The 24,735-nt window shown below is 34.9% G+C and overlaps 1 protein-coding gene and 1 long non-coding RNA gene across 2 annotated transcripts in view; one reads left to right on the top strand and one right to left on the bottom strand.

Annotated features, from left to right (window-relative positions):
• TNPO1 (transportin 1) overlaps nt 1-24,735 on the bottom strand; it is a 54,294-nt gene that overhangs the window by 3,593 nt on the left and 25,966 nt on the right. Inside the window, exons 7-23 of the mRNA XM_018070418.3 lie at nt 22,325-22,406; nt 21,499-21,621; nt 20,944-21,062; nt 18,477-18,537; nt 17,663-17,831; nt 16,013-16,165; nt 14,657-14,882; nt 11,823-11,994; nt 10,373-10,459; nt 9,488-9,595; nt 9,152-9,310; nt 8,971-9,058; nt 7,903-8,001; nt 7,596-7,691; nt 4,701-4,776; nt 3,806-3,905; nt 2,381-2,455 (exon numbers count right to left, since the gene is read on the bottom strand). Coding sequence (XP_017925907.1) covers nt 2,381-2,455; nt 3,806-3,905; nt 4,701-4,776; nt 7,596-7,691; nt 7,903-8,001; nt 8,971-9,058; nt 9,152-9,310; nt 9,488-9,595; nt 10,373-10,459; nt 11,823-11,994; nt 14,657-14,882; nt 16,013-16,165; nt 17,663-17,831; nt 18,477-18,537; nt 20,944-21,062; nt 21,499-21,621; nt 22,325-22,406 — 1,993 coding nt within the window. The remainder of the gene's footprint in view (nt 1-2,380; nt 2,456-3,805; nt 3,906-4,700; nt 4,777-7,595; nt 7,692-7,902; nt 8,002-8,970; nt 9,059-9,151; nt 9,311-9,487; nt 9,596-10,372; nt 10,460-11,822; nt 11,995-14,656; nt 14,883-16,012; nt 16,166-17,662; nt 17,832-18,476; nt 18,538-20,943; nt 21,063-21,498; nt 21,622-22,324; nt 22,407-24,735) is intronic.
• LOC108639267 lies at nt 661-7,036 on the top strand. The gene is made up of 3 exons (XR_001920366.2): nt 661-740; nt 3,613-3,720; nt 6,384-7,036. It is a non-coding gene; the product is annotated as an uncharacterized LOC108639267 (long non-coding RNA).

Genomic DNA, 24,735 nt, shown 5'->3' with positions numbered 1-24,735 from the left:
CATTTGTTCAGTCAGTCAGGCAGTCAATCAGTCACTCAATTGACATAGATCATACATGTTAAGACTACCGTGTTCACATTTCTTTTTTAAATGTGTAGGATGTTATGGAAAGAAAGCTGAGCCAAAACCGCAGCCAACATTTGACAAAATGAATATCTGTCCATTTTTAGCACAAAAATAAAACCTGTGAGAGCTCTGTTTGTTGCATGGAACCTGTAAGACAACTGTCACTAAAAAGGAAGCTCTTGAAATCTTTTTTGTTTTGCAAGTACAGGAATCCACATTCAATGGTAATCAAAAGCCAGTGAAAGAGGAAAAACAATAACCTACAGGTTTCAGTCTGGATCTTCTGATGTAATAAATTATCTGAAAACCAATAAATTAAATTCTACTATCGGAAAGGTCTTAGTATGTTAGCTCTTAGAACAACAAGTAACAAGTGAATATTAGAAAGGACAAAAGTAGATGAAATTACTTTTCCTCATAGAAAATTATGCAAAGAGAACCTAAAGTTTTGGTTTTCTTTTTTATATGCAGTGAAACTGAGTTGTGGAACAGTCTGTCCTGAACACATTCTCATAGAAATGGCAATATCAAAGTTATGTGCTAATGACATTATAGTGCCACCAGTTAACTTATTGCTTTTCTCCCTTCCACAAGCAGGTTCGCCTCTCCTTCCTATCCCAAACAGTCACATTCGCCAGCTGCCAAGCAACTACTGAAAATATAAGAATGCTCAGGTATGACAAAAGGTTATGTGTCAGATTTCGACACTGGTAGCTCATTTATCCATGCTCTTGAAAGTGGTATTTTTCTCCCAGTTCTAGTGGTAAAGAATAAAACAAAAAAAGAAACACTGGACAATCCAGTTTCTTTCCACTGTTCCTGAAACTCATAATTATTGCTGGAAAAACATCTAACTGGACTACAGCACTCATGTATTCATGAAGAAGTAAACTAAAACCCCTGCATGCCATGACTGAAGAAAGCTTTGTCTCCTTTCCTGCAAGGCAAAAAGCACAAAAATACATTAAAATTGCTTGCTTTAAAAAGCAAAGGTGTCCTTATGCCAAGTGACTAAGAACCTTTGTGTCTAGTTTGAATGCTGTGGGTGCTACATGGACAACTTGGAAAGAATCTAAAAAAGAGGAGCCTAACTTACTGAAGCAAGTATTCGATGCTGAAGGACTGGTACAGAAACACACACTGAGACTGCTTTGGGCAATCATCATAGGCTGTATCCTGGACTTCCTTTTCACTTGCATTTTTCACAGCATTCCTTCTGCTGATGCATTTTCTAGATTTAACATTCCTTGGAAGGAGACCAGTTATCTGAGAGGCTAACTAAGACAGTCAGATTTCTGTCTTTTCTCTTAAAGATGGGATAGAAAAGTTCTAGCTTCTGTTTTCATGCTCACACATGGCATTAATCGAAGAAGACATGCCAATACTGACCCATGATCCTAGTAAGTTTTTAGGAATATGCTCCATTTTTTCTACAAGGGTATCATGAACTTTTCTTTTAAGATAGCACTTCCTAAAAATCGAGATTTCACTTTAGAACTTCTGAAGGGAACCACTTTTTTTCTCTCTCTCTTTTTTAATGTAAGACATCAGTGCAAAAATACAATATATCACATTCTGGTTGTGCTGGTGGATTTGTAGTTTAGTGGGGGGTTTTCTGCTTTGTTCTTTTGGTCCATTTGTTATTTTTTTGGTTTCTTTTTCTTATTAAATACAGGGAAAACAGTCCTTCTGCTTAAACTCTGTTGATACTTTGTCAATAGGGATGCATTCTTGGGTATAACTGTATGTTTGTTTGTTTCTTAAAACCTGCTCACCCAAGAGGGATTCTGAGGAGGATTAAGCAATCCCTTATTTTCAGCAAAAGTAAGAGAATCAAACAGAATACCACCAGGATATTTTTAATCCAAAATTTTCTAGATATTTCTTCAAAATAAAATAGGCATCTTTGTGACAAAAAGTAGTCTTGAACCATAAAGATCTCATTTTCTAGAAAAAGAAGTCTTAAATGTAGTATAGAACCCCCTGTTCTTTCAAACGCAGGACATTATGAAAAGCTGTTTGAGGATGATTATCCCTTCAAATAACATCTCAAGTGAACTTCTTAATTTTAAAAAAGTTAGGAATAACCCAAATGCATATAAGAAAATATAGGTTAAAAAATATAAGAAAATAAAGGTTAAAAAAACAGTCAGGATTTTCATGTTGTTTTGTTTGAAAATGTATGACCTTGCATGACCACAGGGGGCAGAGAGGCCTCCATGACCAACACAGTAAATGCTACAGAAAGAAACAAACAAACCAGAGGATGCAGAACAACCACCATTAGAATATACTGTTATATTAGAAGATTTACCTTACAGAACATGTCTCGAAGATCATCTTTTGGACTAATCCATGATGCAACAGCATCACAAAAAAAAATAAAGTCCTATAAGATTAAACAATCACATAGGTTAGAAACCTCAATTTATACATTTGAAAACAATATTTGATGTTTATTCTGTGAACTGTACAGGGTCTTTGATCTCAATTCACAACTGCTTTTGCTTTTATCTATTTATTTTTCCACTTAATTCAGACAATGCTGTGTTCTTGTATGCCTAATTGTTCAGAAATAGAAATTGCTGAGTGTCTTAAGACCACAGTTAAAAAACCTCAACTCTCCCCTCCTGCATCACACTGGCCTAACATTTCTTTCAGTACACATACAAATGCAAGAACCAATCACCTTAGTAAGAAGGAACAAATGCACACTTGCACATTTCCAGTTGGGGAAAAAAGGTGTCATATTGCTTTAAGCAGAGCCAGAAGTTTTATTCTGGGATACAGGTTCAAAACTAAAGCCACCTCAAAATCCCTATGCTTAGTTCATCTGCTGTCATGCATTACCTCCTCCTACACCAACAAAACACCAGTCTTTAATAATTATGTTAACAATGCACATGATTTCAGTAGGAATTGAGGATAATGACTACAGAGGAGAGATGGGCTAATCAAATGTGTCCTGAATTACTCCCTCCCCTTAAGCTACATGAATGAACAAACAGACAGCAGAAGAGTGAAATGTTAAGTACAGAATAAGGCACCAGTGAAATGAACTGAAAATTACAAAACAAGATAGAGGCTCAATTCTTGTGTAACTCCAGGTAGAGGAGAGGGAAAAATCAGTTCCATTTTCCTCTTAGAAAATATTACATTGATACAGCTTTACTGTAGAGGTGTAGAGACAAAATATCAAGTCATACTGTGTTCTTCAGTTGTACCATTTAATTTAAACATATGCATGTTCAGTGTCCACATTGACTATTTAAGTAATCTATTCAAAGTTGAAACAGAATCTTCTCTACCCAAGTTTTAAGAATGGTTACTGTTTTTTTCTGTTTCTTGTTTTAAAAGCCTAGCTTGCCTCTGGAAAATAGGTTTCATAGTGTCAACTTTCACCTTATATTTGCATCCAGATCCTGACCACAACCTGCCAGAAGTATCAAAATACAGTTATTTTAATCGAAGTTCATTACTTATATATTCGCTGCAAGGAAAAGACAAAAACTGACTTTTACAATACTCTCATCCTTTCCTTTTCAGATGATAATTACTGAAGCATCATGATATGTATCATTCACAATATAAACATTTTGGCCTCCTTGACCTCAAAATAAAGCTACATCATGCACTGCAGGGAATCACATCAAGGTAAACCTTTTCATACTCCATATACAGCTTTCCTTAAATTTTAAATAGGTAAGAAAAGAAGTTAGTATCTATTAGTGTATCTTACTTGGACTACTCCACTGGGGTTGACCGTAATCATGGTACATATCCCACGGAACGCTGAATCCTTTTCCTCGTTGTCTCTTATGTTTCTCAGAGAGGTGCACCTGACAATTTGGAGAGCAAAACTTAGCTAACTCTATTACTTTCTTCATTCAAGTCAGAACTAGATGACAGTATCTGATGGAATAAGTCACACTGATAAGATGATCTGAAACACAATTTTGAACACTTAGAAAAACACTTCTTCCACGTAGTTTTTACTAGCATAATCCCATTAGGTTTCACCTCCAGAATCTGGTTTTTCTGTTACACTATATACAGTTAGAAAGTGTGACCTGTATTCCATTAAATACAAAAGAAACATGTATCTGAAATATTTATAGAAGCTATCATTATTAGAAGCGGAACATAAAATACTATCACAGTATGAATTATGTCAGATACCACTTACAGAACAGTTATTTAACTTTTACAGCAGCAAGCAAGCTATTTTATACGTAACAAATCTATAAACATATATTCCTTAAAGCATTTCAAGCCTCAGACTGAATTTTAAATAATGCATTGTTTAAATTTTACAGTATTTGCATGCATTGTATTATCATTCTGGTGGATTTTAAAATGCTCTTTCATAGTCAAGCTTTAACACAGCAAGCATGTGACAATCTTATCCCATGCATAAATTAGTCATTAGCCACAACATAAAGAATACATGACGGTGCTACTAAAAACTCACAAACCTGATAGGACAAGATTAGTCACATGGTTGGCAATGATTAAGGATTGAGATTTTGTAACCAACTGAAAATATATCTAAAAGTGAGATAGAGAGAAGAAGGAAAGAAAGAAAGAGAGTGAAGAAAAATGAATTAAAAAAAAAAAGATTGAATAATACACACCAGGGTCTTATAAACTGCTGTAGCATGGGGGCCACCTCTTGAGGACAAACGTAACCAAGACGACCAATTGTTATTGCTAAGGTAACGCAATCACGGTTATACACCACCAAACGCCAACCAAGACATGAGCAAATGAGGGGGGAGGAGAAAAAATAAAGAAAAAACAACAAATAACTCAGAAACAGAAACCAACAGAATCTGTGTATGATAATAAACATAAGATTTCACCAGTGCTTGTTTATTACCACCCCCTAAATAAGAGGCAGCAACATATATGGTATACTCTCCAGGGAAAAAGAAAAATTAAAGGAGTAAATGAGAGAACACCAAAAACACAATTTTAAATCCAAAGGCCTTCTGATGTAAGCAGTCGTTCTGCCCTCTTCAGAGTAATCTTTTGCAGTAAATTTACCTACCATACATTCGAAAGTTTTTATTCAAATATACTATTACAGCTATTTTTGATAAAAAGAAATCAACCATTTTCAGTTTTAGTATCAAGTGTTCTAAACATTTTATTTTTTTCCCAGGTTTTGAATTCAAGGTTTTAATAGATTCCATCTATCAGTAAAAATACATGCATAAATACTTTTACATGGAAAATATTGTGATCTGTCTGAAAATTCTAAACAGATGAAGCACTTCTCAAAAAGCACAAAATATTTATCTTCTTCATAATCTCATAGAGAATTTAATTAAAAATGGTTGCTAATTCACAGCAACTGACTGCAGAAAATGAATTCTTTAATCTCAGTATTTCTTCTGTTCACAAAAGGTTACCTCATAGATGTATAAGAATCTGACTTCTGATACCAAAGCATAAGGACACATGAAAAGCAAAATTGTTTCATCACATGATTAGACAGTTTGGTTCATTGTTCTGAGGGACAGACCAAAGAAAATATCATCATGCAAATGTGTTTTAATGGTGTTTGCTCAACTCACGGAAGATTAATCTTTAGAAAAAGGAGAGGGTGGGGAATAATGTATCAGGATTACTGGAAGCAAAATACATGAATAATACTAAAATCCAGCAGATTTGTATGAAGCAGAGAAAGGAAACCTATGTTCAAGGGACATACTATGCAACACTCTAATTTACAGGCATTTGTGAACAGTTTCATGAAACATGCAATAAAGCAGATGATGCTTTCTCCAATAAAAGTTTGGTGTAGGATATACTAGTCTGAAACATATTAATTCCATGAAAGCTGCAGCTCCCTGTTAATATACTGTTTTGCCCTAATGTTACTCAATTTCCGTATGCAGTGTCTTAAGATTTTTTTGCTATCTTATAAAACTGCACTTGCAGTTCAAATGAAAATACAATTTTATCTGTAAATTCTTACAGCTACAGCCTGTACAAGGAATAGTAATCTCTATCAAAGTGTGTTCTCATAATTGTTTTCATAATTAATTACATAGCAAGCTACAGCAAAGCCAGTAATTTTCTTGCACATATTAGTGGCACACAGTAAAATATCCCACAACAAACGTATAATAAGTACACCACACTCAACATTTATTTGCAGTTATCCATCCACATTTAAAGGAACTATTAAGAGAATAATAAATAAATAAATAAATAAATAAATAAATAAAAGAAAGTTAAGTGTTTGGATGCTTCCAAAAATTCTCTTAGCAATGATGGAAGCAAACATTTAAGTATTGGATGCTTCTCAGTTACAGGTATTACACATCCATCAGTGCAGAGGAAGGAAGTCAGGACAGGGGCAGGGGTAAGGAAAATTTATATTTTTATACTATTCCATGGTATATTTCACAACAAGTAGGTATTTACTCCAAAAACTACATTTTCAAAAAGTAGTACCTATAATATGCCATACAACTAGGTAATTTTTCCTTCAACTTCACCTTCCATACTAAATGGGGGTTAAGGAGCAGAGAAAGTGCAGCTTGTAAGTTTAGAGAATACTGGAGGAAAAATATGCAAGGAAAAATCTCTTTCCAAATTATCTCTTGCTTTGCTCAAAAAATATAACTGTACCATTGTATTTGCATCATTTTCAATCATGTCAGATATAATAACTAAACTGTTATTTTCTTACAGTTTTCAAACTGTAAGATGAAAAAATAAAATTCCTAATTAGTAAAATAGTAAACTGTAAACCAATCACATTATTAATAAATTTTTCCTAGAGTATGGAAGGTGCTTGTTATACCAGAACATGCCCTCTATAAATGCAAAAGAAACAAGCCTCAGAGATTTCGATTCAGTAAGGTATTTGGGGATTGCTCCCAATTTGGAATTCAAAGCTATGTACCAGAACATAAAATATGCATGCCATTATTCTTTTCAGAAATTTGTTATTAAGTGACCAGGTAACAGAAATTAAATATAATATAATTTCAGTTACATTGTGGTAAAACTGCCATCATAGATCTAGATTTTTATGTATGATATTACAATTTTATCTTAAAATAAAAGACTGCATTTTTTGTAAATTCAAAGAGTTCATTATTTGTTTTATATATGCCAATGAAATTTGTTTCCAACACTAGACATATATATACAGTACACATGTAAGGACATGTGTATATCAAAATCAGTGAGAAATAAGTCTTTAGGGGTTACTGCATACATTTGTCATACTTAATAAGTAAATAAAAGTGGAAGAATAATTACACAGACTATAAATAGATATAAAAATGTTATAAAAGGAAAAAACAATGACTTTTAGAATCTAGATATATGATATGCTGCAAGACTGAGACTTGTAAGAGCTTCTGCAAAACAGAGTTGCTTTTGCTTATAAAAGCCAAATACATAGCAAAAAAGTCAGTTCTGGTGTGGTTCCCCTATGCAATTTTAAAAACGATTATTAAAAAAAATCTCTAATTTCCTTCACCATGTACAGTTAATTTTTTGGGTACCTGTGTTCTCTAACAACGTCTTTGGTGTGTTGGGTCTGTTAATTATTTCTACAAGCTGATGCAACACCATTGGAATATAAGGCTGCATCTCTATACCTGAAACAACAATGAAAAAAGATTCAGAAGAAAACAACCATTAATATCAATAATCTAAACAGAATGCATACCCCCCTGAACTTACTAACAAGGACAAGGATTTCAAATATAATTTCAATTTTAACATGAAATAATCACTAAAAAAAAACCACCCCAAAATGCCCAGACACATGCTAAATGTGCACAGACTAAAGAAAAAATTAAATCTTACCCATCTGGATAGAGATTTCTCCAATTGCCCAGGTGGCATTGTTACAGACAGAAATGAATTCAGGGTTTAGGTTGGTTCCCAAAATTGGCATGAAATCAGCTAGAAAGAACAACATTTTAAAATCTCATCACACAATACAACCATCTTGTCCCATTAGTGTTAGATCAAGGGTGGGGGGGGGAAAGGAGTTTAAGAAAAAGACAGTGTAAGCCTATTTAAATGCTTGGAAAGTGTTACTTGTGAATTAACAAGAGCTATATTTCTGCTATATATCAGATTAACCTGGAATTTAGAACCTAAGCAGTTCAATGCAAATCTTTTCAAATTATGCTTTTAAAATCTTTCTAAAAGGCTTTATCTTTCTGTAACTCTAGAAATCCTTTTCCCGTCCTTCCCTTGCTTAGGTGGGGGGAGAGGGGAACAGAAGGAAAAATCACAGCTACAAGTATTTGTGGTTTTATAATATGGTTGAACAACTTCAAATCATCTGAATAGCTGTGTATTCACCCATGGTTGATAAAACAATGAAGACTAGAAGGCAATCACATCTTTGATTAAATTTTAAGAAAAAATGAGTCACAAAGGTAATGATAACATCTGCCAAATAAACTTTAAATTCCAAACCTATTCAAGCATTCATTTGGCAAGTGTATCTTAACTATATCTGTGGGAAGAAAGAGCAAATATCATGGAAGTCTATAACTGATGCTACTTCCCTACTAAAATGAAAACAATGCAAAGAATCAAAGGAAAACCTATCCTCTAGCCAAGTTTTTTGATTTATATATTATATATAATTTTCCATAATAATAGAGTCTAGTAGAACAAAAAAAGCTTTAAAAATAAAGGACAAAGAAGAATTTTTGCACTGTCTAAAAAAATAGGACCATGTCTTCTAAATGTACAATTCAAAGGACAAAAGACCACAGACCATTGTTGATAAAGGAAAATTACAATGTCCAATACCATGAAAAGGCAACCCACAGAACAGGCAGGGAGCTTAACAATGGCTAAACTAACATTTTAGGAATTTGTAAAACAAGTAGTTTAATACTAAAAGAAACATACCGATGCAAGGTTTAACATGCTGAAAACAGGCCTTTGTCAGATCCCCCAACAATGCAAAAGAACTCTGCCGTACCTCAGGCATTTTGTCCTGAAGAGAGGAAGACAAAAATTACAATTCTAGAAGAGTTTCTGATTCTCCGAATAAAGAAAATCTTTGGATCAAGTAGATGACTCATCTCACCTGCATGCATTGGTACATTAGTGTCAGGATATTGCTGCGAGCCACTAGCTGTTCAATGTTGCCTCCAAGTCCTTCAGCTAAACCACTGAGTAAATCAAGAGCCACAATCATGAAATCTTTATCTGGAGCCTCGTATTGGTCTGGCTGAGCATTATGTAACTGCAACAAATAAGTACACATTTTCAAATTATATTAGATTTTCTCAGGGGTATGCATAAAAAAAAGTTTCCGAACTGCACATTCATTTAGATATTGAATCTCCCTGCAAACCTGTAATTTTATACAGTTAATACATTGGTCTAGCAAAGAAACATTGGAATAGTCACAGAAAAATACCATGGCTTGTGCAAGTGTCTTCTGCACCAGATTTACACAACGCTGGTACACAGGTTCACAGTATGGAAGAAAGCCAGATTGCAAGGCAGTAGCAACTGACGACAGGCACTGGAATTAAAAAAAAGAAGAAACAGAAAACAGTCACTACCTTTCCTCACATTCCTGAAGTGCCTTTTACTCGGGAAAGGTAACTTAAAAGATATTAGGATTTTAATTACACCAATATGTAACTGATTAAGTAAACACAGCCTAGAAAGGCAGTACTGGTTAGCTGAGGCAAGGCAACTATCAGCAAGTTATTACTCACTCCTGTACACATCAGTTGAGAAAATTTCTCAGCAGCAGCATCTTCTTAGAGGTAGCCAAGAAAATGCATACAAAACCAGTTACAATAATTTCAGACAGCACTTACACTAAGCTGCAGTATCTTGACCATGAACAAGCCCTAATATTACCTAAGAGTTACAAAACTAATTTTCTAGAGGTGTTTTCCTGCTTCACAGTCAGAAAGTACAGAGAATAAGACTACATGGTCTGGTTCATACCTTCAGCTTGTCTGACAAAAGTTTTAATGGAGGGATGAAGGGAGAGCAAGGAGAGAGAAGACAAGAATAAAAGCAGGATAAAACATTTTTTTCCCTAAAATAATCCTATCAAAGAAAATACTCCAGAATGGCAAAAAAAAAAATCTAAAAGATTTCTGCTAAACCTAAGGACAGTTCCTCAGTCATAAAATTTTCTTACTATAGTCAGAATATTTTATTCATAATGGGAAATAGCTAACACTGTCAGATTTTATAGTCATATTTCCTAGTAGGAACCTCTTTAGTAGAAAGTATAATTCCTAAATAAGTTGACTAAAAATATCCAATTTTTAACATTTACCTCTAATAAAGGGAAGAGATCTTTATCTTCATCCTTCAACATGTTCCACTTCTGGATTAATGGAGGCATTAGCATCTGAATATACTCCTGTTTGGGATGAAAATGCATGAGCTGCTAAAATACTTAACTGCATACGATTTTATTTCAAGTTAGGTAGGAACTGAAATACATTCTACTTCAGAGAAAAAAAACCCCTGATGTACTGTATTTCAATCATTGTTGCAATTCATAGAAGTATTTTTATATTAGGATTTACAATTTATGCCTTGATATTTTTTGCTAAAGCATATAAATACCTTTGGAAAATCCCTTCCTGCAAGTTTGGTTTGAGTATATCTACCTGGATTATTGAACTTTAAGTGACTGCCTCAGGGTCTAAGAAAACATTCTGGCTCCGCATCTGCCACCAGCTTTTCTCAGCCATCTTGCTCTGCCCTGATGCTACAACACTATTCCCCCAAGTTCTGAAACTTCTTCCTCAAGCAACTAACTATCCCTGAAGAAAGTAATTTCCTATGCCTCCAGAAGGAGGCAGTTACCCCTTCTGCATAAAGCTGGCTTCCCTGCCATTGCGCAGCCACAGTCACAAGGACATTGAGCAAGGCATCTCTATAGTGCTGTTGCTCCCAGAAGGTATATGAAGAGCCAACACATATTGCTATGCCCAAAAATATAAAATTCGAACTGACTAATGAAAGTCACATCTTCCTCAGGAGCTACCATTTAGCTTCCTCCTGGTACTGTCAAGGTGGCCAGGCTCAGAGAGACACTGAAAAACAGGTCTTTGATGGTGTGGGGTCTCAGATGGCAAGTAAAATGACATAGAAACAACTAAAATTGTTTTTATCTGGGGTGTCTATGTCATTTGAAGCACTACAGAGAAATAAAACAAGTTTCAACAACCATCATAAGATGCAAACATGTGACAGGTATATATCTTCAGCTAATTAATATATGTACACTAAAAAAAAAACCCTGTTACATCTGTCTTTCTGTTATCTGTGCTTTGACCATAGGATTCTGTGTTTTTATATAAAAAAAAATGCCTTTCTCACTCTGAAATAGCAATTTCTAGTGATGATGTGCTCCAATTCACTGGCAAGAGACATATACAGAGCAGCTTAGCTATAAAGCAGTTACCAAAAAAAAAGTGTGATCTATATTGATATGTGTATCTCCTCTGAGCTGAAAAATTCTGAACATGAGGAGAAAATCATGATGAAAAGCACATTTCACACACTATCATTTGTTTACTCAAAATGGCAAATATTTGTGTAGTGGGAAAATTATGTGCAGTCTATGTATTTTATCTGTAAATATTTAGTATTATTGAGACCTACATAGAAATATCAGCATTTCTGGTTTATAACATGCAAAGCACCCTACAAATAACACTGAACAAGTTTTTCAATTATGATGACTGCTTCTACAGAACATAAGGTATACTCACTGGTTTATTTAGATGATGTCCTACAGAATCTGCTAGAGTTCCTATAGCATCATAAAGAATGAGCAGGTTTTTATGCTGGTATTTACTAAATGCGAAGACCAAAGTGTCAAGTATATATGCAAGATAAGGAACAAGCTCTGTACAAGCCTCCTCTTCTAGAGTAGCAAAGGCACTGAGGGACAATAAAACAGGTCAGTTAGTATCTTGAAAAAATCAAACAAGACGACCTCAAAATGCCCTACTTCATTTATTTCTGTTGAAACATAAAACTGTATTCAGTCTTCAAATTCATCCAAGATATGTTTTCAAATATATATTACTTAGATAACCTTGATCTTTTTTGACTAAACACAAAAGCACCCATAAGGATTTAGTTCTTACACTGTAATGAACAAAATTTTAAAATACTGCCATAAAATCCTTTATGTATAGACAGGAGGTCCTCCACCAAAAAAAAAAAGCATTAGTACTCAAGTTACAATATATACTACCTGTTAAGTAGAAGGAACCATAACAAAAGCAGTTAAGTTAAAAATGGAAACTATCTTTATGTACACTGTAGCTGCACCTAGAGACCCTGGTGCTGTTATGCCAGTACAATACAAACATCAGCCTGTACTCACAGCAGTTACTATGTAGAAAAACAGATACAGGAAGATGTGAAACTAAAAGCAAATACATAGGATGAACTGTTTTAGCCAGCCTTTGTCAAAGCACACATCACGGCATCATGGAAACTTTGCAGCTTGCTGTTTGAACAGCAGCATTAAGAAAACACACTCAAAACAAAACAAAAAAAATCTGCACAAACTAGAGATGCTGCTTCAGAGAAACATTAAGCAAAGGAAAAGAAACGACCTATTGAAGATTTATTGGCCTAGCTTATGTCAACAAAATTATTATTAGTCTGTCCCTGTACTAAAATGCATACATCACTGCATGAGGTGAACAATCCCCTACTTGTATGCTGCCAAATACAGAAATGCCTTTTTCTTAACACAATGGAACTGTCAAAACTCAGCGGCTACCATTCTTTCTTTATTTATTATTTTATTATATTATTATGAAGTGTATTCTTTTGGAAAGGCATACAACATGGGCAAGAAAACATTTTTCAGTGAGTATCATTTTGGGTGTCATCAACAAAAGGAGCAGTTTCTCCATAATACAGAAATGAACATTAGACATCTGCTACCATACAGAAGTTAGTGACAAAAACATACATTGTCCTATGACCAGTCTTCAATTTGGTAGACATTAACAATCTATGCAACTAGTCACTGTTGAGATGCAGCTTTTTGTTGCTGTCCAAGAACATTTATTTTATTTCCTCACAATTTAGAAAGCTAGTAAATGTTTTGACTTGTAATGGCTCTGCATCTTCCTTACAGTGAAGTTTCTCAGGCACTTTATTTTTAGCTGAAACAGTAATTTTAATGAATTCGTGCTCTAAAGAAAGTATCTCAAAACAGGCTCTAAGTCTGATATCAAACTTTTAATTAAAAAAAAATCAGATGTACTGTTATTTTTAATATTTCTATTCTATATTTCTTATTACTTTGTTTCCAGGTCCCCTTTTACATCCTTCATAAGCATCATATGAGGTTATTTAACAACTACAACACAGCTAGTCGAACACAGTGTTCAACTAAATGCAGATTTTCAACTATGTTTTGGACAAGGAAAGTTTGAACAGATGTAGGGTACTTTTCCTTGGGGATTTCTTTTTGTTGGTTGGCTGGTTGTTTTGTTGCTTTGTCTTTGTTTTGCTGGGTTTTTTTGTTTGTTTTCTGTTTTGGGGGGTTGTTTTGTTTTTTGTTGTTAAATAGAATTAATAGAACAGACAGTAAAGGTCCCCAAATTTGCTAGCCCAAGGCTTGAAAAGGTTTGGAGACAAAAAGGAAACACTGTTTAATACTCAAATCTTATTAAATACATTTCATGAATTCATTGTATCTGTTCTCAGGCAAGGATACATTCACCCCTTTTGTGCAGAGCTTAGCACAAGAACTCTGAACTCAGTCCTTAGGCACTACTGATATTTGGGGGTAGATGCTATCATCATCATCATTTTTAGCATTACTATCATTATTACATGTTTCAAGTGTTAAGAATCTGTTCAGATGAGGATCTAACTCTGCTTTATGAAGAAACCTTCTTAAAGGTTTGCTGTGTACACTCTGGTCTCACAAAAACTGACATGTACAAATTTTATTTGATGAGCTACCTGCACAAGGGATGCACCCATTCCCATTTCATTAATGTTATGTGCACTAATGAAGCCATTAATTCTTCTTCTTTTTTTTTTTTAATATAAATAGACAAGGGGAAGAATGCAATCTTATCTCCCAGGATCTCTCTTTGAGAGAAAGTTAATAACCTTTGAAATAATCATAACTCAAATATTTCCGTAATACTGAGCTAAGTACAAACAGTACCAGTACTCCAACCACAGGATAGTTTTCCACTACAATCTGTTCATAGGCATATTAAAAAAAGCCAAATCTCTTATAAATGAAACATCATATATTGAAAACAAAGAAGCATCACAAACAGCAAATTTACTACAATAAATTATTTAGGTTGGTGGTTCATATACTCTGAAAACAAAGTGGATAAGAGAAATACAAGTTAACTTTTTTCAGGTTATTACAACTTGGGAGAAAGTTGTGACTACTTCAGAAGCAGCTGCCTATACCCCATTTTAAGAGAAAGAAATACATTAAGAGCTAGAAATGGAGTCATGCATTCATTGATAAGGGCATGAAAAATAGCTTCCCATGGAAAAAAAAGCTCTGTCATGGATAGTTATTTTTGCTTAAGCTTTGGCTTACCTGCAGGCAGCTTCTTGTACTCTCTTGTTGCTATCCAAGATACGCTTTAGCAACTCAGTCATTAATGGCTTCAAGTATGTGTCTGGGGGTTGACTAACTACCCAGTGTGCATAGCGACTAAGAGTCCAGCATGTAATGGAGCGCACAAGAGCCTTTTTGTCAGAGAGGCACTGAATAAGGTGAGGGATTAGCTCTGGAAGATATGGAATCATACCCTGCATGCAGCCTAGAAGGAAAAATACAGCTATTGCAGCACCAGAATTAACGAAAAGTTCTATGGTTTTCTGTTTCCTTTAAGAGATATACTTTCGCTCTATGCACAATATGCAAAGTTAACTGATATTTTCACAATATACAAAGCAAGTCTACCTAATTTATATAAAGTCCTAAAAAGAAACCTTACATAAACAATAATTAAAACGTCCAATTAAACTTATATTCATTTCTATTACAATTTTACTTCAGTGCTTTCTATTACAATTCTACTCAGTCTCCAGAAATTCTGCTTTATTAAACGTAGTATAGCAAGTACATTCAAATAAAATGAAGGTTTTTACATCAGTCTACTCAGAGTAAGCGAGAAAACAAATAGAGACTATGGCTTGACAAGAAATCATCACATTAAAAAGGAATACTTAAGAAATTTAAATTTCCTCTTATTTTTTCCTAATATCATACAAATACTGACCACCAATAAAAGCTACACCATTCAAGTAAGCAAGGGCAGTAATACACTGAGATTTGCTAGAAATACTAACTTTCACTTGCTTGACTTAAAATCAAAACCAAGTAAAAAGTTTTCTAGTAACAACAAAAAAAGTAGGTTCATCAGACACCGTGGGAAAAGAAAGATAATCCAGGCATGGACCCAAATGTACTTCTTCGGCCTGCAAAAGATGCTGACAGAGATGCTGAAACTTCAGGCAAAAAGCCAAACAAGGCTGTGAGTAAGTAAAAAGGAATGGAAGTTCTCCTATTTTAATTGGGGAACCATACACAAAAGGCAGCTTAGGGTACTGAAGTCACAGGAGCAGTCTTCTCCATTTCTGAAAAACATTTCTAAAAAAATATCTTCTACGAAATCAAGGTAGTATTTTGTGAGTGATCAACAATTGTATGCTGCAGAGTTAAGACATGGAGAAATAAAAGAAATTATGTAATCAATTTAGCCTCCTAAACATGCATAAATTTGAAAATTAACAATTAAATAACTGCAGTCATCTACTAGTAGATCTTGAGATTAATCACTGAAACTAAACCAGCTAAGAACATATACTTGTTTGCGTAAGTAAATTCATCTGAGCTGCTTTAGAACCAATTAAAAAATCAGTAACCTGATATGCACTGTTGCCTTACCTTCAGCAATTGCGCCAAGAACAAGGATACCAGATTCTTTAACTACCCACTCAGGGTGGAAGAGCAATTCCTTCAACAGGGGCAAGATGTGTGGCAGAAGTTCATCACGAAATACATTGGCTAGGACGTCTAAAGCAGCAGCAGAACATTTCCCTGAAGGGAATTAACAGTGTTAATCTCTGCTTATTATACCAATAATTGTAGTTAGGCAATATAATCCTTATTTTGAGCTGCCAGTGGATTCTCAGTGCATTAGGAAGAAAGATACTTCCATTTCATTACAACACAGTGATCCACCGTGCTCTGGTGCAAAGCCACAGATCTTTGAAAGTCATTATTATTATAATATCAGTTCCTTCTTAATCTCTCCAGTGGATCACACTGGTCTCATCAGTAAGCAATGCTTCTTATTGTCAAGCTGTGCTGATGCTTCCTCTCTGTTCAAATGGGAAGTCAGATATAGAACACTGGATAAGAAATAGGGCACACAATCCTGATTTTTAGATAACAAAAATTTTCTGAAATCCAGATAACATTTCTTATCACAGATTTCTAAACTGCTCTGCTATTTCTCTTCCAGGCCACTATTTCAGAACAACTTCAGCCTTCTCACCATCTTAATCAAAACTGTGCATCACAGGGCACCTTATTCATTTGAGCTATCTTCTTCAGAAAATATGTATTTAATTCTGCAATCTCTATTTACAGCAGTGACAAGAACAGCACTAGGAACCTAAAACTATTTTTTTCCCCAAAAAGTGGCTTTACAGAAACAAGCATATTTGCACTCATATTTTCTACAACAACAACAATAATAATTCTCCAAATACATTTCTAAATTGTTTAATCATAATCCTGAAGGTATGTTCACCTGTTGTGAAAACTTGTGGCCTTGGGAAAAAAAAATGTGGCTATGTCCAAACCTCAGAACATTATTCCACAGTGAGGTCGTTTCCAAAACATATTCAAATCAGATTTGTCAAAATTTCACAACTTAAAAACCAGTTTGTGGCATTTTCTTTCCTTACAACATGGCCTCTTAGCTGAAAGGTCCTATGACACACACAGAGGCCACCAGAATTCTGGTTTCCTCACAGCTATCTCCTCTCTTCATAACTACGGTACTGTATTCTGGTCAGAAGCAAATTCCTCTCATGATAAAGAACTACCAGTAATGGCCATAGGTAGAAGCATGTTCACATAGGGAATTAAAAACAAACCCAAAACAAAACACAAATCAATATTAGAGAGAAGACTGAAATTAAAGAAAGCATCATTAAGCTTGCTCCACTGATTAATGTTTAACTGATGTTAAACAGGTGATACATGATTTTTATTATCTCATAGAATTAAAATTCTAAGTCCAAAAGCTCCATTGAATTGCATCAGCTAAATATTTTTAGCTCAACCTGCCATATTGAAGTTAAAAAATAAGCTTTCAGATGGATAGCTTTTGCCAATGCAGCTACAAATTCAAAGTGTCATTTGAAAGACCCCCTCCAACACATCGACCAATTATGTCAGCAGATAATTCTTTCTGTATTCAAAAACAAAGACTCAGTATTCCTACACACAAACTTCTCTTACTGTGGTTCCTGTATTATGCACATTGATCTATTTCAAAATATTTTACACATTACTTTGACATACTTAAATTCCAGTCAGAAATAGTATCATCATCATCAAGTTCATCATCATCATCGTCATCATCTTCAATACCATCCTCTTCATGTTGCTGAGCCACCGTCTTTGAACGATGAAAACGAGGCCTTATGTCCTGCTCACTGTCTGGAATAGCTTCATCTTCTTCAACATCCCCCTGTCATCAAATTGTTTTATCAGATAAACTAGTCCAACCACATTGCTCAAGGAAGTTAACAATGTAGTTTTAGTCCAAGACTTTGTAAGTATATAAGATTCACATCCCACTTGAGCTGCCCAACTATCAAAATGCCAGTGCTCCTATGTTCTCCTGACGAATTTACCAGAAAGAGGACAGAAGATACAAGCAAGAGAGATACTCTCACCCACAAAGTATCCTTCTTGTTACAAAATTACTCAATGGGAATGAAGTAGAAAGAAATAATAGAGAAATTCTGGTACACAGACATATTCTGAAACACGGTCATGAAAAAAGCCATGTATTCAATCTGGAAGCCATTAGCACTAATTCTCAACATTTTTTTAGGCTGCATTCTTGAAGTAGTTCATGGTAATAGTATCCCAGCTCTGCCTAAATTGGGTAAGCGGGGACTGGGGCAAAGCAGGAGAGCCACAGATTATTTTCCAACAAACATAGCAGCAGTTGTATTTAGTATTTGGAACAGCATACCTTGCCCCAGAAAGCTAATTTTCCATTGAACAGATGGTAGGCCAGATCTACCCATTCTGATCTGAATCATTCTGCTTTATAAGTCAGAAGCTAACCAGCTATTCCTCTAGAGTAAATGAAACTGATACTCACCTTCAACAGAATAATATCAATCTCTGAATATTTCATACCATTTACCAGCACAGGTATCAGCCTACAAAGAAATATTTATGCATGTTAAAATAACACATAAAAAAGCAAGCCAGTTTTCAGCTATACAGACCATAATTTTGGTTGTAACCCTCACCTCCCAACCCAAAAGAAAAACCTTAGCTAGTACCTGAACAAAAGCTAGTACCTGAACCAAGCTCCATGTCATAAAATTATGCAATACTTTGTAATGAGAAGAAGTGTTAATTTCAAACAGAAGTAGCCAGCTGGCACAACTGATGAATTTATTCTGAAGCACCTTTCAAAAATTACATCTATAGGTTTTCAGTAAGAATTCCAACTCCTATAATATACATGATATATGTGACTCTTGACTTAATACTACTTGTCACTTCATTTACTTGTGGATGAAGACTCTACCTCATTACTGTTAAATATGGAAGCCTAACTACATTAAGTCTTCCTATCACTTTGTGACTACTTCAGTAAAACAAGACCCCAACATTGCAGAAATCTTGGCTAATCTGTATTAGGTTTTATTTCGTTATTAAACTGGTTATGATTATGGGACTCCAACCATACAGATGCATAGCTAAAAAAGTACTAAGGGAAAAAAGTAAAATATTTCACATAGAAACACATTCATCACAACAAAAAAAAAAATCCATAAAAATATGTATTACAAGCCAAAAGAAGCTAATGACAGTGGATGATCCAGCAACAGTGACAGACTCAATCTTGCTATATTCTGCAGCTGAGGATGATTGTTTTTGAAGGTGCAAGGCTTGCACTAATATTCACACATTGCACTGGCACATTATGTTCTAAACTTTGAATGAAGGAATAGCAAGTATAGACATTATCACTAATTCATTGGCTTTTCTGCAGCATACTTTGCGAAGTATCCGTTTTATAATAAAGGCTACAAGCATAAAATAGAACAAGATGTTAGATATCACAGGAACATGTTTTAAGAAAATCTTGTCCCACTTTTAATTTAGTGTACAAAATTTTAAGATTATCATCAAGTATTGACAAACTTATATAGCTCCCTACGCAAAGAGAAGTCACCAAAAAAACCTGCCTTCAACACACATGGCATTAAAAGATCATGGGAAAAAAATGTAATATTATTCTTATTAAATTGTTTGTCTAGAAAAATCTTCTAAAGCTTTTTTTAAAAAGTTTTCTTTAAAAATTCAGTATGATGGTGTTGCAGTGTCAATGTTCATGTAGCCAAAAGAGGTTTAATACTAATAGTTATTAACTCTTAGTGTTACATATATTATATATTGTATAATTATACAGTTATATACTACAGTCATTAACTACATAATGTGTGTTGGGAAGGGAACAGGTGGACTCAAGAACGGTGCTATCATTCTTTTGCTTTTTGAACTACAAAACTAGAAACTAAGTAAGACCATTTTAAAATTTAAAAATCATTTCTCATAACATTGGTTCTCCTGTTTTTAATTCTATTCCTTCTCTGCTACAGTGCCGTGTTCTAATCAGTTTTCTGCTTTCATTGCTTATAGAAACTGGAATTTTCCTTCTTTTTTTTTTTTATTTACTTCACATCTACAGTGCTTATTTTTGCTGAGAAGAATGTGCCCCCTTCAGTCTGTCATTCTGTTCTTCCATTCAAAATCTTGAGAGTCTTTACTAATTTCAAAGATGTTCTGTGCATACATGAAAAGAAAGAGTATTCATTTGCTGGCAACACTGAAGAATTAATTTCCTGTTGTAAAAGACTTCAGATTAGTTTGGAGAAAGTTACAAGCACCGTTGCAGACATGCAGGTGTTTACACTTCACACATGGATATTCATTCCCATTCAATCAACGTTCTATATTTTGAGGCATAGGATAACTTTTTGAAAGTTAGAAAAACTAATATTTGAAACTTAAACTACTATCAGGCTGCAGAAGTATGAAGGAACAAATACTACATGCTTTCTTCAAGTTTAAATTGCAATAGTAATTGATATAAAATTGATTCCTAAATCCAAGTCATGTCATGCTGTCTTATGCTCTTTTTAAAACGAGGAACTTTTTACACAACTATGCACATAGAAGCATTGCACAGAGATGCCCACATCAGCAGTAGTCAAGACAACACGTTCATGGTGCACAAGGTATTACAAGTAATGTCATTTGCAGACGTTTATTTGAGCGTAAGTGCATGTTAGCATATCTTTGCATCCATGGGAAGCTTAACAGCTTATTAAATTTGAGGTAAAGCACTACAGTGACACAGTTAAGTTGTTTCTGGAGTTCACAGGGTCTGAAATCTTCAGAAGTCTTTTCAATTATACTATGCACAAGAACTAGCTATAGGAAAATTCGTCTAAATATACTGCAAGCTAGATACAGTCTCTATAAAAGAGTAACCAGGAACAAGTCAACTGAAGTTTTAAGTTTAATGAGTTGTAATGCTTAATACTTACTTAGTAAGATGCCGACATAATACATCTTTACAAATTGGCTGTTCAGCCAAAGTCAGCCAAAACTCACAAGCCTCCAAAGCCACATTTTCATCTTGGTCCTGGGTCCTTTGAAGCATGTACTACACAATATAAAAATAAATATTTAAGTTAGAACTTATTCATTAGTAGCTCAAAGAGCACCTCAGCTATATAAAATAACATGCCTTATCCTTGTTATGTTACACATCCAAAAAAGTGACAGCTTCAACATGTAAACTGGGGCAGTACCAGCACCAGTGCTAGATTTTTAACACAATCTTCTCATTTAGGGTCAAGCAATGCCTTAACTTTGATCCCAGTCATTTAGGATAATTATTTTAAAGAAGAATAAACAACTGCCATATGCACTGCCTGTCAAACACAGTGTCAAGTTGGCAATTAGATAAAAAGAAATTTTTGCAATCTCAGTCTTGAAGGAAGAGTAACATAGCTGTTCTGATAAATGGTTTTTATTTGTTAATACTTCCGCAATACCAAACAGGGGAATCTGCAGGCAATCTAGAAAATTAAACTCACCTCAACTATACTAATCATATGAGGAAGAAGGCGATCCATCCGAACTTCCAGCAACATTACCAGAGCACGGCAAACATTTTTGCGTACTTCAGGCTCCTCATCACCAGCCAGTGCAAAAAGATTCTGTTAGGAAACCGTAACAGTTGAAAAGCCTCTATTCATCAAGTTCAATTTCTATTAAAATTGACACTGCTGGCAAACTAAAGTATGCAAATATATACTTCTGTACTCGCCTACCCCACACCTCAGAATACTATTTTATTTCTTAAAGATGTATTAACTCAAATTAACTCTTCACACTCCCAACATATTTTACACATAACCATGACACTGTGTAGTATTAACAACAGCACAAGAACAGTACTTCCTGGATTATTTTTTTTCTTCTAAATGTAAATTCTATCAGTAAACAGAGAATTGTGTCAGTACATAAGAGTAGCAAATCAAATAGTCTAGATAACTCAGAATCCTTCTCATCCTTGTTTAGTAGCAGTATTCAGACAGACAAACAGGCCCAGTGACATGCACTTTCCAGGACAGGTAAGAGACAGACCATTGTCATTACTTTTCCACCTTTACACAGCAAGAGCTTACCCTATTTATGAAAATGGAACATCTTTCAAAATAAGTCTATTTTTTGGGCTTACTGAGTGGTTACCTCTGAGCACAAGCATACAGAATGAACTTCAATCCATGGGGACTGAAACTAAGAATGGGCAACCAAAAATGGGGAGTTTAGGGCAGAGGTGGTTGTAAAACACAGTTCAAAATTCCTGATAAATCAGATAGTCACTTGACTTAACTCCAACCAAGAATACACACCCACCTCAATAAAAGAATCTATGTGCAACATAAGAGCTTGAGTTCTGCTGATGATAAATTGATTGACGCAAGCCACAGCATGAGACCTACAAATGGAACAGTTAAAATACATATTTTCATGAATTAAAAACATTTTTAAACCGTACAAAGGCAGCAAAAACATTAAACAAATACCTTCTAAGGGCAAGAGAGAATAAATCTACATATCTGTAGTCTAACCAAGCAAAATACTAAACCTCATTTTAAATACTGTCTTATACTCTGAAATACCTAATAAATATTTTAAAATAAACTATTCAGTAGAAAGAAAACAGGGCAGGATGACTATGGCTGGCACATTTGTTCTGAACAGTATGTAATGATGTTCTTTTCGGTTATATTATGATTGTAATCTTCTCAGATATTAATAATTCCATACAAGTCAACATGGTGAAATTTAAGCAAGACCTTCTTCGCTGCTAAGTATACAACTTCCTTTGCAATATTTTTAGAATTTAGTGAGACTAATATGTGTCAACAATGTAACTATAGCTTAGAACAAACCCACACTCATAGTAGGATACATACTCATGGTAGAAATATTCTAAAAAACAAAGCATTGTTATTCTATTCCATTTCATGTAAAGCCATTACTTCCATGTCTTTTTCATTCTCAGACACAAAAGTCAAATTCTCAAAGCAGAGGCACAAGGCAAAACTACCTCTAACGCCCTTTGAAGATTCATTACAGTATTTTTACTAGTGTAACTCTAAACTTTTATTCTGTTCAGACATTTCTTGGAAGACTGTCTCATAAAACATTGTTCAAAAGTTGTCTTTCGATAGATTTAAATATAAGGTATTATTGTACTGACACTACTAGTCCTTTTCATACCACAGCACTATGTACTCAAACTAGGCTATGGGTCAGCAGGTAGCCTGCTTTAAATTTGAAACTGGTTAACAGTCTCAAAGCCAGGAACCTTGCAGCATTAGAAAGAAGTGAGAGACTGTTTAATGTAGTAAGGAAAGAAGCATGTTTTCTCCATCTCTCCCAGCTCCAGAAGGGAGATTATGAGATTAGCTCAGTTGGTTAGAGCATGATGTTAAGAACACCAAGGTCATGGGTTTGATCCTTGTATGGGCCAATCATGTAAGAGCAGGACTTGATGATTCTTGTGAGTCCCTTACAACTCAGAATATTCTGTGAAACTTACTAAGTTTTATCTTTCCACAAGACCAAGTTCGCACTTTATTACATATTATTCTCAGTGCGCATCTTTTATAGGTAAATTTCTCAACCCTATCAGAATCGTAGCATGATACATTCTAAGTTATAGTCTTCCTCTTAAGTCTTCACTATCTACCACTCTTGGCAATAAAGAATTGCCACCTCCAAGTTGCTGAATTTTTCAATATAATTTTCAAACAGGAGTTAAAAACACATTTCACAGAATCACTAAGAATCACAGAATGGCTGAGGCTGGAATGCATCTCTGGAAATCATCTGGTCCAACCCCCCTGCTCAAGCAGGACCACCTACAGCCAGTTGCCCAGGACCATGTTCAGCTGGCTATTGAATATCTCCAAGGATAGAGACTCTATCACCTCTCTGGGCAACCTGTGCCAGGGTTTGATCATTCTCACAGTAAAAAGGTGGGTTTGATGTTCGGAGGGAACCTTCTGAGTTTCTGTTTGTGGCCACTGCCTCTGGTTCTGTCACTGGGCACCACTGGAAAGAGCCCGGACATGTCTTTTCTTCCTCCCTCTCTTCAGGTATTTACACACACTGATGAGTCTCAGCTCTTTCAGCCTTTCCTCAGACCTCTGTTGAACTCTTTCCAGTATATCCATGTCTCTTTCACACTGAACTGTCCAGAACTGGACACAGTACTTCAGGTGTGGCCTCATCTGGAAGATGAAGGGAAGGATCACCTTCCTTAACGAGATGGCAATACTCAAGCCCAGGATGCTGTTAGCTTTTTTTGCAGCAGAGGCACTCTGGCTACTGTTCTTTGTAATGAATATTAGAAATAACAATTTAATTCTGGAATTTTTCTTCCACGCTGTTATTTTAGAGAGATTTAATATAGTTTTACAGTGAAAAGATGATGAGCCCATTCAATCTGATTCAGCTGAAAGTTCAGTTAAAAGCAGAACTTTTTTCACCAAAGCTCAGAAACTTTTGTCAGCAAAAGAATTTTTACTCTCCTATTGCTGAAGCCATTACAAAAGGAATGCAAAATTATTATTTCTAATCAGAATATTAAGTGCAAACCCCAGCATTGAATTTTTCATAATAATATGCAAAAACTTTAAGGAAACAATTTGATTTTCAAAATCATTGGGAGGGGAGATTGTTGCATTAACCAAGCAGACAAACATGGAAATTACTGATGCATGGAATCTTTGTCGATCTCTGCAGGTTATTTAAAA

The sequence above is a fragment of the Manacus vitellinus genome, unplaced genomic scaffold (assembly GCF_001715985.3).
Source record: "Manacus vitellinus isolate BGI_N305 unplaced genomic scaffold, ASM171598v3 scaffold_18_pilon, whole genome shotgun sequence".
In the NCBI taxonomy this organism is placed as follows: Eukaryota; Metazoa; Chordata; class Aves; order Passeriformes; family Pipridae; genus Manacus; species Manacus vitellinus.
The sequence above is the reverse complement of the archived record's forward strand: the minus strand, read 5'-3'. Positions and strand labels throughout refer to the sequence as shown.